This window comes from Corvus hawaiiensis, chromosome Z (assembly GCF_020740725.1).
Source record: "Corvus hawaiiensis isolate bCorHaw1 chromosome Z, bCorHaw1.pri.cur, whole genome shotgun sequence".
Taxonomy (NCBI): domain Eukaryota; kingdom Metazoa; phylum Chordata; class Aves; order Passeriformes; family Corvidae; genus Corvus; species Corvus hawaiiensis.
The window spans coordinates 24,323,661-24,340,918 of NC_063255.1; the positions used below are offsets into that span (position 1 = coordinate 24,323,661).

General features: G+C 34.5%; 1 protein-coding gene across 4 annotated transcripts in view; it reads left to right on the forward strand.

Annotated features, from left to right (window-relative positions):
- Positions 1–16,947, forward strand: part of AP3B1 (adaptor related protein complex 3 subunit beta 1) — a 163,270-nt gene extending 146,323 nt beyond the window's left edge. For 2 of the 4 annotated variants that reach the window (XM_048290851.1, XM_048290852.1), the window contains exons 26-27: positions 3,395–3,533; positions 16,182–16,947. In XM_048290851.1, coding sequence (XP_048146808.1) covers positions 3,395–3,533; positions 16,182–16,335 — 293 coding nt within the window. In that variant the 3' untranslated portion in view covers positions 16,336–16,947. Of the gene's footprint in view, positions 1–256; positions 1,333–3,394; positions 3,534–16,181 lie in introns of those variants that run through there. The other 2 variants (XM_048290854.1, XM_048290853.1) reach the window with 2 other exon arrangements.
- Positions 16,948–17,258: the final 311 nt, after the last annotated feature.

The following is a 17,258-nucleotide window of genomic DNA, read 5'->3' on the forward strand; positions in this document are numbered from 1 at the left end:
TTTATTACAAAGATCTAGGAACAGGAAGCATATGGGAAGAATTAGTTTGTGTTCTTGCTGAATGAAAAATCAAAATTACAGTAATAAATGCAGGGCAATTTAGAAGTTCGTATATATTACTCTGTTTTGTGTTTAACTTCAATTTGCCTGTATTCTTCAAATGAATCTGATTTATATAACTTGTTTTTCACTTGTCATGCTTTGCTTTTTCTTTTCCTTTTTTTTTTTTTTTGGTTGGTCTTGAACATGTTTCAAGTCCTGTGCCTGGAGATGCCTGGTTTTATTTGTGACCAAAACAGATAGGTAAAAAAAAATGAAGGAATGAGAGGAATATTAGAAATGCAAGGTAACACTGGGAGAGAATGAAAATATGTATGGGTTTTAAGGATTTTTACATCTAAATTGCATGTGGAACCTAATAAGAATGCTAAAGAGGAAATAGCTGGTATTTTACTGCTACGTAGAAGACAATTCATTGCTACACATCTTTACTCAATTACACTCTGCTGTTTTGCATTGTCTGTTACATTTGTATATGTCCATTTTCTTCCTGGTGGCACAGAGAGAGAGGATTAGACAGGTTATTGAATATTCATGGCTCTGAAAGTTATCTGGTGGTATAGTGGCAGAACCTCAAAAGCTGTTCTTGTCCACATGCTGTGCATGATACGCTTAGCTTTGCTACACCATCTCCCCTTTCCTTCCCTTCTGAGCTCGGGAATCCTCTGGTAAAGTAGTTCCCCAGAGCAGCAGCTGAGTTAGTAGTTGTTGTGATTGACAGTTTGGAATGAGTGGATAAAAATGGTATTGTCAAACACTCTTTACCTTTCTGCTCAAATACGTCTTCTGATCCATCAGGCCTCAGAATTTTATACCCTGTTTTACATCGCATCACCATAAAAGGTCAAGTTGCCATAGCAGGGATTCTGAATGAGTGGAACATTTATTATTGGGAACACTATCCAAATTTCAACTTGTCTGTTGTTTTTAAAAATCAGTAGCAAAAGTTTCCTTCCCTCAGTTCAGAATAGGACTAGTCTGCTGGCTAACATACCTTGTTACCCATCACTGTAATTTTTCCAATTTAATTTTCTTTTATTATTTAAAATACGTACAGTTATTTCATCGTATCAGGTAGTTAACCCAGACTAATTGCTGCTTTGTGCTGGGGCTAGATTGTTCTTAGATTCTCACGTTTCAAGCAATATTAAACGTGTCATGTGATTGTTACAGCTGGATATTAATCAGAATTTTTATGATGGTGTTTTTAAAATAGGCAATTAAAACTACTTTAGGATTTTTTTTCTCTCAAGAAACATGTTTTAAAATAATTTCATCAACGTTTTTTTAGAAGTGTATACCTGAATCACATTTAAAAAAACCAAACCAACAACAAAACCCAATCTTAGTTAAATAAACAGATAGTTTCCCTAATTTTGTTAGAATTATATATATAAAATTTGTTTTCCTAACAAGCAAGATGCTAATTCTTTAAATGGTTGGACATTTCCCATTTTCTGGCCATTGACTACCCCAAGCAATCATATTTGATGCTCCTTAATTAGAGTACCCTTTTTTATTTCCAGGTTCTTTTCCACCTCAGCAATCGAGACAATACATTTGCTTACCACGCTGCTCTCCTAAGTGTTCTTTTGCATGTAAATTAATCTTGATTCAGTTTACACTGTCATGCTGAGTGGTACAAATTGCCTATAACAATAAAACAGCATGAGTTAAAAATAAAGGGGGGTGAAAAAGCAGATTGAATGTGTGCCTTACTTGATAGGATGTTACTTTGCTTTATGCCAATACATTAGTCGACGATAATGAATCTTCTGTTCTGAAAAGCATGGTTTAGTTGATTTTTTTAATTTTACTTCAATGGAGCAGTACCTTGTCTTTTATAGAACAAGTTAGACAAACCATTAATGACAAGAGTGTTAAGGTTAAATATGAAGCAATGCATTCACTTCTCTGAGTGCTATCCATCTTTCCATTTACAGGAGCTTGACAAAAGTACTGGCTTTGTACAACATTTCCTTTAATTACATGCTGCGGGAAACAGGCTTTTAACATAAACATAGTTGCATTCATTTATTCAGCATTTGCTCTTCAATAGAGCTTAATGGAGAAGGTTTAAATCCTAAATAAGTACACACATCTCTCAGCAGTGTTATGTCAGTCCCCGTGCTCTGCTTAAAAGCAGTTTTAGTCTGCATATGTAGTTTGTAAAGCTTTTGCCTAATAGTTAAACAATTTGAAACAGAATTCTACTCCCAAGATAAATCTGATTGTTATAAAAGTTGTATGCTTATTTTTGTTCTCTTCAAAAATACCCTATTTTTTACGTATCAGCTGTTCCATTTTTACTTTCATATTTCTTATTCTGTGACAGCAGCACATTCCGGGGCATTAAAATGTTGGATTTATTGTTTTAGTTGCTCTATTAAGCATCTTGGTACTACTGTTTCCTCTGGGTTCAAGCTGTATATGCAGCCCTAAAACATTAGCCTTCTGAGACTTTTCCATTGTTTTCATTGTTAGTGTTGCTTCAGATGCTTCATATTTCTGCCTGAAGTACCATGCTCCTTTGTTTGTCTGCATTTTCAGCTTCTGAACATACCGTAAAAAGGCACACACAGTATCAAGTTGTAGTTACTGTTGTGTTTTTATCAACATGAGCATCCAACAAATCATTCTTTTAAACAATGGATATTGATAGAAAAGTGTGAGTTTTGTTAAAATGTCCTTGAATGGCACATCCTTCATTACTTTTTCTTTGTCATATGTTTGGATATAATCCTGACATATCTGTTCCATTTCATAGAGATATTCAAAATATTTTACTCAAATGGTTTATCTTGATATTTTAGAGAGCTGGATACTAGCTGTATTGCCCAGTTTCTAATGTGCTGACTTTCTCTTAAATAACTAAATTGAACTAATTACTACTATCTGAATTTCAAGATAATTTTTAGCAACTGGATACGGAATTATAATTAAATCTATGATTAAAAGATTATAATGGGTCTTTGTATATAGTTTTACTTAAGCTGGACCTTTCCAAATCAGTCTTACTTAGTATTTAATTTCTGCGCTTGCGTTCTTCTTTTAAGTTAAGCTTTTTATGAGAAAGAACTACCTTGGTTTCACAGTTGCATTAGTATCACACATATCATTGTTCCGCTATTACTAATTTGTTTCTGATAATAGGTCATTGCAAGTAAGACATTAAACTAAGGTAATTATGTGAGTTCTTATAAAATTTTTTTCTGAATAAATTACTTCACTTTTAATGCATTTTTTTTTTTGTTTAGATGTCTACTATTTTGGTTTAATGCTTAATAAGCAAGCAAATTTTAAAGTATTCATAATGAAATACTTAATGTTTCAGGAATGCTGACAGGAATGAATGAGACATCTGCTACAATAGCTGTTGCTCCAGAGAACTCTACTAGACTTGTAATAATTGAGAGGGTAGTGAAAGCGGCAAACCTGGGTGTAGTCCCTTCTGGTCAAGATAATATACACAGGTAAGATTATCTGTTATTCAGAGTAGGACCATCTTTTAATATTAATTTGTTAGTCCAAAATTCATCAACATTTGATAGTATTAGGGAAAATTTTACTATCCATACCTTTAAGGCAGAAGGTGCCCAATTATATTGCAGTGTATAATCCTAAGCAGATAGTAACTTGAGCCTAAGTGCTCTGCAGCTCATTATTTGAATGTATATAGAAATGTCTAGACTTTACTGTACACAGTTAGAGGAAATTGTCCTTCCCTTGTTTTGTTTCAAAGGGAAGAGGTAGCCTTTTAAGGCACAGTACTTGAAAGAAGCTTTTGGTGGGGGAGGTTAACTTTTTTCTCTGTTTCCCATAATAAGCAGCCTGCTCCAGTTGTATCACCTGTGAGAAGCAATGTGTTTTCTTACATTATTTTCTGAAGTTCCTATATATATCTGCAAGCAAAACCAGTTATCAGCCAAGAAAGTCATTGGCCCTGTCAAATTTCCAGTTGTCACTTGCTGATTAATCAGTTTCATCCAAATACTGTTGATACAGAATGTCAGTGGAATTGATACAATTGTTGGTTAATGACAGGTTTTAATGTGATTGACTCAAAATGTTTAGTCCTGTGAATCTGTATGGCATCTCACTTGTGACAGGAACAAACAGGTTAACCTGGTCTTGAAATAAGAAAATGACTACATCTCTCTTACCATCTACTAAAACTGTTCACTAAATTCTGAATTACCTCTAGTTACCTGAATTTTGATATTCAATAAGAGCAAAGTATCATCTTTGAAAGAAAAGAACAGTGCTTTTCTTTGAAATTTTGCTGACTGAGATGGCTGTTTGAAATGGTGAGAATGCTGTAGCCTAGACAAGACTAATAACCTGATATTTCTCTTTGTTGGATGTAGTCTCTTTTGCATTGCTGGGCATGTGTATTGCATTGCATTAACATTAACCCAGCTGGATTTTCCTATGTATTTGATACGGTTAATGATAAAATTCTGTTTCACCACAAAAACATGGCACAGCTAGTGTGATTGCACTGAAATGATTGTCACTGTTGACACCTGATCCTCCATGAAAGAGTCCTCATTTGTTGCATCCCTGAGGGATCTGTATAGCCTGTGTTCTTAATGTCAATTCAAAGACTAGGTGACAGTGTCAATCAAGAGAGACTGAAGTGTCTGCACTATACAGGTGCTCTCCATCTTTACCCTATCTATCACATGAGACTTAACACATAGGGATGGATTGTTTTGTTGACTGAGTCTCAAAAAGGCTCGCTAAAATAATAGCCCAGTTCTTAGCTCAGCCACAGGTTTCCTGGTTGTAGATAAGTTTCTAATTTGATGCTGTTTTCTTTTGCTCTTTCGGTTTCTTTTAAAGGAAGTTTTCTACAAAAGAGTCTATACCAACACTAAATAAATTGAAGATGTGCTTGCTGTTGGGTTAAGGCATGTTCGGGTCAAGCTGAAGTATTCAGAGTACTTCAGAGCATCCTGAAATCTTCTTTGATTATTTAGATTTAAAATACAGTGTTTTCAGTCTGCCACAATAGTTACAGAATAGACTATAGAATAATCCATCAAGAAAAAAAATGGTATATAACAACTTAAGTGGCCTATGAGAAGTGTCCAGCAGTTGATAAGCATTTAGAAAATAGTCTTTGTTTGCTTCACCATAAGTAACTGCAGTTCACAGATATCATGTAGTTGTAATTCCACCTAGATTTTACTGAGAACAGAAGCAGGAACATTACCTAGTTGATACTGTGATGAACCTGTTCATCTTTTAAACAGTGATGCTTTATCATTAAAGTAAATCCTAGATTCACATGAATTAATATTTGAGATAGATATTAGATAATTAATCCTTTCAAAATGCTGAAAAAAAATCCTGAAATAGTTTATATATATATATATATATATATATACATATATATATATATATATATATATACATATATATATATATATATATATATATGTATCTAAAGTATACATATGTTTGGATTAAATGAACTCTGCCGTGAGAAGAAACAAAAATGAAATGTCTTCTGGCAGAAGTCTCATGGATGCAAGAACTGTGACTTTTATTTATGTGAAATGCAATTTCAGGATAATAAAATAAGCACTCACCTTTTATCTTCTCTAAACAGTTACAGATTCAATAAAAATACATTATAAGTGAATTTTCTAAGTTTTTTATCGGATTGCCATTTGTCTTGTTTTATTGCAAGTGATACTGGAGAAAAAAATTACATCCAAGAACTTTTAGCTCATCGTGCTGTTCTGTGAGGACTGCTTCAGCTGACTTCTTGGAAGAGCCTAGTACATACCTTTTTACACAGCAAAAGGAGTACTGTTGTTTGGCATTCTGCGCTGTGCAGCATAAATTATATTAACTTATTAGTTGGTCATCCCCAACTTGAGTATTACTGCTTAATGATGGCTAATGCCAAAAAATTTGTATTGCCTGGTAATGCAATATACTCATTCAAAATGAAATTGTACGGTTTAATACAAGTGCAAGAGTATCTAATGGACATGAACAGGTGTGTTTCATGGTTTCTTTCAGTCTAAACAAATTCACATTCATGCTGAAGATGTTGTCATGCTGGTGGAACCCAATTGCTGGTCCTTAAATTAATAACCCTATTAGGACTTTATTTTTGCACCAAATAAAAATACTTAGAGCGAATATACTGAAGATTTGAAAGTAAATACTTGAAATAAATATCAACAGAGTAGCATATAGTCATCAAAGAAAAATAAAATAAGTGAAAACAAATGTCAACTACATGAGCTATATATCTGAGACTATCATAATATAGCAACACTTTCTTACATCATTTATTTTCTCTCATTACCATGTGGCTGCTAAATTTGTATACTTAGTTACAATGTAATAATTTAATTGTTAAATGAGAGTAGTAAAAAATGCCAGGTGACGTAGTTGATTCTACTTTAAACTCTCATTTCTGACCTGTTTTATTTGAAGTGATAGCTGCAAAAATTTTGAACTCAACAGCCCATCTATATCTATATCTATGTCTATATATCAGAGCACAGAGTTGCAGGTTACTATTTATATATTTGAAAAATAAATTTGCTATACTATTTTACTTCCTTTAGAATAGTTACCTGATCTTCAACAGAGTTTATTCAAGGGCTTAGATTATGGGGCCTTGTAAGACTACATGCAATGCTTTTGCATGCTCTTAATAGGATTTAACTGTTTTATGTATTGATCTGTCTTGCTTTTGCTATTAAGTGGAAACATTATGTAAATTTTAAAAGGCTTGTACTAGAAGCAAGAATGTGAAATTTCAAAAGAGAAATTTTCTTGAATAGGAAATGTGTCTTCTTAAATATGAAAACTTCAGAAAAAAGAGTCCTTTGTTTTCTTAAAATATTTTTTCACAGGAGTGATTAGAGTAATTGTTGGAATATCCATAGCTCTTCTAATGTTTTGAGAACTGTTACTTGGTGTTGATAAAGTGATTTCAGAGAGAGTCAGCTAAGGCACCAAGCTTCTGTCTTTTGGTTCAGACCACATCCAGGGGCATCATTTGAATATCTGAAGACAAAGACACTGAAAGAAAACTATTTGTTCCTGCAGGGAATGAAATCACTCTGAATAACTACCTTTAGAGACCAAGTACTTTTCAGTTGAAATATGCCTGCTGTTTGTTGTCAGTGGGGAAAGTCTACTAGAAATTTTTCCGTCTTCAAGATAAGAGGGTACATAATGGAGGACATTTATTCCCTCAAAGCTGATGCTTCTATAGACCATTACTTGAGCTCCTGTTCTCTACTTGGGCAATAACATTCATTGCTTTAGATACAACAACAACAACAACAAAATCCAGGCTGTTCTATTTCAAAATATGATGAGATGAAGACATTACTCAGTTCAAGATTTTCAGTCATATTCTATTTCACTGACACAAGCCTTATTGACCCAGCTTTTCGTGCTAGTGTTACTTTCAAGATGTGTTGCTTATTCTTCTCAGATGAATATTCTAAAAGTTCCTCAGGTCTCTTTCTCCTTTATTCATTTTCAGCTCCTATAAGGATAGGTAGTAATCATATGCTTCACTTTGAATATAGCAAAAAGATAACAGATGGTGATAGAATGAAAAGTCTAGTTGCAGACTTTAATCTTTAAAGACTTGAATGCTCTTATAATCCTCTAAAAAATGTCAAAATATCATCTACTGTTATGGAAGACCCTATGCATGAAGGAGAGGTGTTTCAGGCTAAATTGGCTTAGGAAAAAAAGTGATGGAAATGCACATAGGAGGTGTTTTTTCCTGCTACCAACAAAATATGGTGCAAAGCTTTAAAAGTGTTGGCAAGTAGCATACAGCAGAAAAATCTGTTCAGAGCTGTGACCATAAGCTGGATTTACTTCTTCACTCTCATTTTGTTTTATACTTGTGTGCTTCCATTGACGTCATAGTATAATGTGTAAAGGGATGGAGAATCAGGCTGTCTTCAACTACCTACCTCTCTACCTTCTACTTCCCAAAGCATTTCTTAAATGGGATGCATTGTACTACAGAATATTATTTCCCTCAATGACTGTGGCTCTAAAATTGATGCAAGATAGACCATCTTTTCCACTTTTTTCATTCTTAAAGACTACCTATGCATTGCCCAATCAGTCAGTGAGATTAAACTCTGAGGCCAGCAGGGTGGTTATGAAGAATGAAGTTTAGTCAACCTCAACTTATTTAATTGCACTAGTCTGTTGCTGCTGTTGTATTCTGGAAGGAATCCACAATTGCAAACAGGAAGTAGCAGGATTAGAAAGTGAGCATGGTGTCATATGCACATCTCCATTCTACAGTTCATCAGGATGGCTGTAACCACTGACCTGCACTCTGAGACACACGACAGCTTTAATTTCAGTCCTCAAATTTAACATGGTCAATTCTGTCATTTCAACAACCCAGTATGGGACAATCTGAGGTTTTGGAGAAAATCAAATCTCTTGACAACGAAGCTCTAAAGTGCTTCAGAGTAGCCATTTCACATTTTTAAATGGTGATTTTAACATCCTCTCCATTACAGTCATGAAAGCGGTGATGCTGATAGTCATCTCTTTTTTCTAGACATCACCAGGACTTGTAGAGGGAGGATTCTCATCTCATCTTAGTGTGTTGTTGTAGTAGACACCTAAATTAGCAGCAAGCAAGCTAAGTTTTAAACAAGAAGCATGAAACAGCACTTATGCTCATTGCTGGGGCAGGTCTAACGAGCTCAAGCACAGCAGTGCATGCAGTGACTGTGCAGCTTCTGTGACCTACATTTTTAAGGACACTTCACTGAACCACTTAGATATGGTAGTTTGTTCAGAGCTTGCTGTATGCCATTGCTTAGTGTACCCTTAACTACCTGATTTCATGAATAAGCGATTACTGAGCAAGATGTAAAATACTGTCCACCTGTCTTGTGGAGGCTTATATTGCTATCCTTTAGCAAAATCAGAAACATACTGTGTAAATCATGTATTATGACAGTAAACACATTGCAGTGGATAAGAATTCATATTCTGAACAGTATGAAAACAGCAAGACCAAATAGAGAAACTTGCATAAAATGCTTAAAATACAGAAATCCAAGGACCTGTGTTTCACTAGCCTTTATTTCTCACCCCATGCATCAGCCTGACAGTCTGGTTGTATTCACCCCTTTTTATCATTTTGCAACCTGTCATGTCCCATTTATAGTATATTGGCAGACTGATTCTCAAAGGAAAGAGGGTTTTGTTTACAGACAATTTTGATTATCAGAGAATGTTGTGCTTAGTAATCAGTTATCCTCCCTGCATCTTTTTAATCCAGCAACACTTAATGTGGGGAGAAAAGGTATGCAGTTTTGCATGTGTGTAGGTACATTTGTATTGAATCAAACTCCACCTAAAGGGGTCCACGTGGAAAATTTTTCTGTGTATGTCATCTTCCAACTTGTGCTACATTTGGAGAATTCTCAGGTAGGAAGTTAGTGATCACATAACTAACAACTGCATCTGCTTCCAGCATGTCTGCTGTAAAGGAAAATACCCATCTATTGAGGATAAACACTGTGTATAAATTTCTGAGAAACATAAATTCTTTATAGTTATTCACTTGAATCCAAAAATATGTTCTCAGTAGCTGATAAACAGGTCTATAAATCCACAAAGACCTTTTTTAAGGCTGTTCCTGCTCTGTGTGCAAACACACCTTTTCTAAGGTTTTTTTTACTAAGCAGTTAGCCTGTTGGAGAGCTCCAAGGAAGTGAAATCCACCTCTGCTCCTGCAAAATAGCTCTTTTGATGCAGTTACCTGGACTGTTTTGCTTCTGTGGTTCCTTAGCTGTGGGGCTCAAGTCTTCTTTTTCTACTCTTCCAGAAAGCTTCAGTGGGTAGCTGAGTAAATAAACTTGTAATAGTCATGCAGCTTTGATTTTGCTTCCTAATTTCTCAAGTAGAAATTAATTAGAGAGCTAAATACCCTAGGCAAAACAGCTTCTCTGGTAGTCTTTACCTGCAGGAGACGGAATTTTAAATGGAATAGTATATCCATGTCCACAGTTATTTCAGCCTTCATTTTAGCCAGAAGTTGTAAACTCTTAAAGTTTTCTTGATATATGATGGAAGTAGGTCGTGCTTTCTGTTTTGAGGGATTTGGTTTTGTTTCCTTAAAAAAAAAAAAAAATCCCGACTAGGCTAACCATTTATATTTCTTTTAACAGGCAGGACTAGAAGACTTTCTGGTTAGTAATTATTCTTAGGTTAATATTTTTATTAATAGAGGAAAAGAAAGCTGAATTTTATAAACATGAAAGTATTCATTCCGTAGTTCCTCATATTACTCTTCCTATTGTAATTATTCCTTAATCAAATCATAATCAAATTCTTAATCAAATCCTAATGTTCCAAAACCTTGAAATTTTCTCTCTGCTAAGAAAAGAGCCCTGTGTATTTCATGTATTACCATCATATGAAGATTTTGATTAACTGGTACAAAATACTTGATCAAGAGAATGCCTTCACACTGAATCATTTTAATGCCCTTAACACTGTAGTTATATTTTTGTATTTAAAGAGCTTAGGTGCAAATTGCAAAATATTAAAATAACTTCAAGAAATTAAATTTGATCTTAATATTAAAAGTATATGAGTGAGTCATTTTAGTTATGCGGTTCATCAAAATAGATTGTTCTAGCCTGGCTTATTTGTTGTCCACTAGAGGACAGCACTGCTTTTGTATCTGAATGCTGTAAAGTGATAAATATGTGCAGCATTTTCTTTGAAAAACAAACAGGAACCTTTTGAGCCAGTTATTTAAACAGAAAATGCTTAACACTTAAAGAACTAACTGAGCAGAAGAATATCTTTGATTGTAAAGATCTCTGAGCATGTTTAATATTTTAATATCTTTCTATAAGGTAATCTACTTTCTTGGAATTAAATAATTTTCCTGCAAATTAAAATTTATAGCCTGTTTTAAAAATGGACTGAGTATAATTCTCAAGCATATATCATATTAAATGCCAAATTCTATAGAAAAAAAAAAAAGTATATGAGAAAACAAAATAGATTGAGTATTACAATTAGAATTTTCTAGGTGGGAGGACCAAATATTTTGATTCAAGCTTTTATCTCATTGGAATTTTAGAGAGGAGATATAAATACCTACATAAAAAACACTGATATTTTTAAACTAATGATAAATTTGGAAGATGATAAAAAGTTCATGCAGCATCTTTTTGAACATGTGGAGTAGTGCTATGTATTGGACAGTAAGTTCAGATGACTGGCACTTCTGCCTTTTTGTTAGAGGTACAGTGCAGCTGCTTACTGGAAACTGAGGACAGAATCAGATCTATTTTATCAATACAGATAAACATGGCAAAAATATGTACATTTGATTGCAAATTATTTTACAATTTTATTATTTTATACCCCTGAAAAAATAGATAATGTTGGAAAATAGTTTCATTATTGTAATGAATTAGATATTTTGAACAATTTATTCAAAGATAGTGTTAAAATCGCATTTAACAGACTGGAAAAAAGAAAGTCTAATTATCATCATATGATTTTTAAGGTAAATATTAATCAAATTTTTTTAGTAGTAATCAATGTCAAAATCACCAGATTAAGATCCTGCATTTAGTGGATATATTTGTGCTTACAGTTTTATTATTAGGCTTCCTCTATCCCCAGGTCAGAACTAATACCAAATACTTCATTTTCGTATTCTAAGACTTACTCAGAGAATGAATACAAGTAAATCAGTAATTCAACCAATTTTTAGATGAAATCTTAATTATAAAGTCAAATCTGTACATAGCAGAGCAAGAGGAAGATTCAGAGTACTGAAACTGTAAGTGTAAGTATCTTTGTCGTCCAGTTAACGTACTGGAAGGTCCTTTGTAGTTACTCATTCTTATTTTTACAAATTGAGGACTAATTCGCAGCAGTAATTTTTTTTTTCCCCTTTGAATATATTCATTGCATAACTTGATTACACATTTGTCAGCTTTGGACTAATTATTTTTCTACGGCTAGGGCAGGGCATTGCATCTTCTGATTGTCTTCCATACTAATAGGATTCTGTCTGCTTCAGCAGGCAGTAATTGAAGGCTTCATGTACAAGATTTAAAGAAAGAGCAGAGGAAAAAAAAGTTTTAGCCTCCATGGGCCATTGTCACTATTTGTGGTAAGCAGTAGAAGAGAAAAAGAAGAGAATTTAGCTTGAATAGAAAAGTCAAAGAGGAAGAAAAGGACCGGACAGGAGAGAGTGTGTTTTAATGCTGTTGAATTATGCGTTACAAACCCTGCTCTGCTGTTAATATCCCGATAGTGAGTGTTCAGGTGTAAATTTACTTTCTCAAATGTTGAATTTTAAAGAGCAGATTTTAAGTGAGTTAGTCTGCTTCTGTATATTCACTGCCATGAAATTTTCATAACCTTTCCTCATAAAAATGCATCTCCTTATAGTGTAGCTGTATTTTGTCTACAAAAAAAGAGAAAATTACTGCCAGTCTGTATTTAGGCTAGTCATCATTGCAAAGTCAGTGTTTGGCAAATGCTGTCACATTGTAGCATCTGATACTCTGTGTTTTCTCTTTATGTCAGCTACATACCAAATTTTTCTGTATGGTTACCATGAACAAATTTTATTTTCATGGGAGGTGACCAAGACTATGTACTTGATTTTTAACTCTTGAAAGACCAAGTCTTTCTAAAAATATACAGTACTTCATTGATACTGAATTTTATTCTTAATGTGTATTTCCTTACCCACTGACAAGTACTCTATTTTTGTAAAAATAATGTATGAACTCCTTCTCTCTGTTTTTGCATGTCACATATGCTTAGAATATTTAACATTCTTTCTAAAAAAAAAGAATTGTTATCATTCAGAATATGCAAATATTTCTCACGTTGTTTTGTTTCTAATCTGCCTTGATTTTATTAAATGGGAAAAATATTAACAGCTGTAAATGTTCCTGAATATTTTAATGGTGTAAAATCAGGTTTAGAATCAATATTATCACAGAATTAAATACTCCATCATAGCAGAAACAGCCATCTTGAAACTACTGGAAAATACTTGGTTCTGTTTTCTGGATGTATTCTCATTTGCTTTGTTTTGGGGAGGTTTTTTTGGGGTTTTGGTTTTTTTGTATTTACTGATGCATCCTTTGTTGTAACAGAATCATGCTCATAATATAGTGTCTTATGTTAAGAGTTGTCCACAGGACAAATTCTTTCTTTTAGACCTGCAATCAATCAATTTACATCCTAGATTTAAATGTACCACAGTGCATTTTTCAAGACTTATTAAAGTCAATGATTTCTTGTTGGTTTACTGTCTTTTTTGGTTTAGTTTGGTTTGGGGATTTTTGTTTGGTTTTAATTCAAATTCTAACTGTTAAGGTTTTAAGTATCAACTTTCAGAAAAAGTGAAAAATTATTACCGACCTCATGGGGAAAATCAAAGTTTCTCACTAAGAGTGAACACGTTATTAGTGATTCATTTGTTGCTGCTGAGAGATTTTTCCAGTGGTTTTCTAGGCTTTTCTAGGTATTTAGTTGAGCGCAACATAGGTTTTAGAAAATCCACAAGGGTTTCTGGTAAAAGTTAGCATATAAATGCAGTGGTGTGTATTTAGTTGAAAAAACAGCTATTAACCAAATCCTTTAATGACAGTATATTTGAAACATCTAAATAACTGACCTATCAGTTTTACTGCTAGTGCCTGCTGCTTCATCCTGTTATAACTGTATTTAGTTTTACAGATTATACAAGTGTATTTGTCACTCCCCTTAGAAACTACATTATATTCCCTATTCTAAGGAACAGATTTTGGTCTCCAGTGTTCAAAAGCAGCTGTAAACCCGAAGTTCAAAAGCAGCTGTTAACCCACTGTGTGGTTCTCTTCTATACATGCTTTTTTAATGGTGAAATAAGTCTTCCTGTTTTGGTCCAATTCTTCCTTCACCTAGCAATTCCAGATCTTATACCAGTGACCATTGATAGAAGCTGATTAGCTGTTGCTAGTTATGTGTATTAACACTTCATGTAAAATTATCTGAGTATCAGGCCCTTTGCATCTTGCAAAACACATGCAAATTCACATTTTATTGATTTTATGTGGTTTGTTCAGGGGTATGGAAAAGTGCTATTGATCCCCTAAGTGATTTTGCAAATTCACATGTAAAAATATCAGCACAAAACTCATCTCTGGTGCTTTGGACCACCTTGGCTTTCCCAGAATGCTGACTTTGTATCACTTTCAGCTTTTGATAAAAGAGGGTAAAATCAAGCCTCGGAGCTATGAAGCACAGCAGGAGTGTCAACTAGCAACCTATTTATGTGCATACTCAGAGATAATCTGCTTCTGTGTTGTCCCAAGACACAACTGTTAAGTAAATAAAGTGACTAATAAGACTATTGTTTCTATAATTATCCCCTTGTCGAAGTCAACAAGAGAAATAGTCATCTTCTACATTGCAGCATAAATAGATGAACTAGCTAAGTAGGTAATTTTTGTACTAGTAATATCGTTTTATAACCTTCTATTAAAAAGAGAGGTCTTTGAATGTATCTGTAATCCAGACAAAAGAAATAGATTGACCTGTGATGGATGACATTAGAAAAGTGCCCCATGTTTCCTTAATTAGTATAATGTGTTATGAGATTTTGATATGCTTTGTTTAAAAAGAAAAAAAAAGAAATTACTTCTTGTTTAAAGAGAACTTGCTTCCTGCTTAAGTGGCTAATATTTTAATTAAGTCTGGAGTGAAGTTTTTTGAGTATCTCCTGATAAACTCCCTCCTTTATGTTGATGGTAATTAAACAGATCCCCAAGGGCTTGGGTAGGCGCTTTGCAAGGCCCATGCTGATTGTCAGACAGGAGACGCTGACCAGTTGGTTTGCTCTTGAATAGCCCACAGCGTGCTGTCAGCGCAGCAGTTTGATTTTTCTGTATTGTGAGCTGTTGTCAGGGCTAACTGGGTCCTATTGTGACTGAAGATGTTGCGCAAATTGAGGCAGATGGCTCTGATTCAGACACGTGTCATTCAGAAAGAGGAGAGGAGATTGGCCCTGCAAAGTGGGGTCAGACGGGGTCACAGACCTGCTCCACACTTGTTAGTGTTTTCAAAAGCCCATGTGCAGCAACTTTGTTGTTGAGAAGTAACCAACGGGGGAGGGGTGGGGGGGGAAGCATGTTGTGCTCCTTGTGGAGGATGGAAAGATGGACGCTGTTGCCATCCTCTTGCTTCCTGTCTCTTGGGCCTGGCTCTGCACACAGAATGAATTAACAGGATTGACAGAAGTTCATTGTGCCTAAAATGGCTTTTCAGTCAATTGTGGTGCTTAAAAGGCTAGTTTTGCTTTTAATTCCATGTAATTAGTGGGTTCTTCATGTCTTGGAATTTAGTAATGGTGCATTAGTCTTAACTTTTGTCTATCTGATTGGTTGGTAGCTTTTTATTTCCTTTGTAGGATTTTTAATAATTATAATATGCTTTAAAATACTGGCAACATTTTTATGATTCTGGAGATAAATTCACCAATAGAATAAACCAGTGTCTTCCTGTTACTCTCATTTCTAACTGATTGTTTTGTATGTTTATAAATTTGACTAGTTTTAGTTTGAATTAATTTCTCAGATTGCAGGAGGAGACACATTTCAGAAAGTACAGGAAGTTTGGCTTTTTTTATGTGTTCTACTACATTTAACATAGTTGTATTGTCTTTGGGGCACCAAATAATGGAAATCCTTGGAAAATTCTATACAGCTGTAGTCAGGTTGTCAGTGTGCATGAATACGGTAGATGAACTGAAGAATCAGTATTTAGATTAAGAAATTCTTTAAATAAAATTTAGTTTGTACTACTAAATACAAAATTTTGCATGATACCTCTTTGTCCTTCTAAAATGCAAAAATATTTACGCAATGCTGCACAAATTATGTTTGAAGAATTTATGGGAGGTTTTATGGTTTATCCCCTGAAATGCATTAATGAATTTAGAAGTATTTTATTGTATTTGAGTTCATTTAACTCTTGCAGAAAGAAACGCTAGCAGTCTTTGACCTTAAGATCCTCAGTGATTTTTCTCTTTTCTTTTTTATTTTTCCCTTTCTCTCCAGGTTTGCAGCTAAGACTGTGCACAGTGGGTCACTGATGCTAGTCACAGTGGAGCTGAAGGAGAGCTCTACAGCACATCTCATCATAAACACTGAGAAAACTGTGATTGGTTCTGTTCTGCTGCGGGAGCTGAAGCCTGTCCTGTCCCAGGGGTAACCTGCTTACATCTGGACTTCAGAATCTGGCACACAACAAAAGTGCCTGGCATCCACTACTGCTGCCTTTCATTTATAATAATAGCCCTTCCATCTGGCAGAGGGGAAAGAATACACTCTTGACATTCTTGTCTTCTGCTTTAGAATGCTAGTGCATATCTATCATGTGTGCAAGTCCTTTCCTTTTTTTCTGCTTGCTAACCAAAGAACATATATTTTACTGTCAGTTATCTGCACTTTTAAATGTGTTTCCCATTTGTTCTACCCTAGTCCTTCCCTATCTCTTCCCTTCCCCCACTACCTTCCTTCCCCATCAGTGTTCCCCCCCCGCCCCCATTATAGTGGACAAATACTAGGTAATAAAGTTCAAGGGAAATCACACTGCTTGAAAACTGACTTCAAATGGTAGGTGGGTTCCAGCAACATACACAACAAGTATGTGGTTCAGAGAGAATTTGTGGTGAAAGTGTAAAAACACTGTAGGTACAGCAAAATGATGTCTGTTTTCTAGAAATGCCTGTGAACCTGAGCTCATCTATTGAGAACATTGTTCCTACCTACTGTCATTTTCTCAATTATTTTGTTAAGATGCTAATAAAGTAGTGCCTATGAACAGAGGCTCCCTCTTTCTTGTTTAGGTAGAAAATTGATAACAGACATGCCAGTATTGTATATACCTGGTTAACAAATGAGGTGGACACTACATATGCATCAACAAACTGTTCTTGTGAAAGTAGCCAGTGTTTGTGCTCCTATGATAATTGTCTGCTATATGATTACATTTTTGTTAATACCAGCAACTGCCTATCTTCAAACTGGCCTACTCATAAAATAGTGATTGATTGTTCAAATGAGTATTAAATGAAATACTGATTATTAGACTATTGTGACAAATACTGTCATCTAGCTGTTATGAATAGTTCA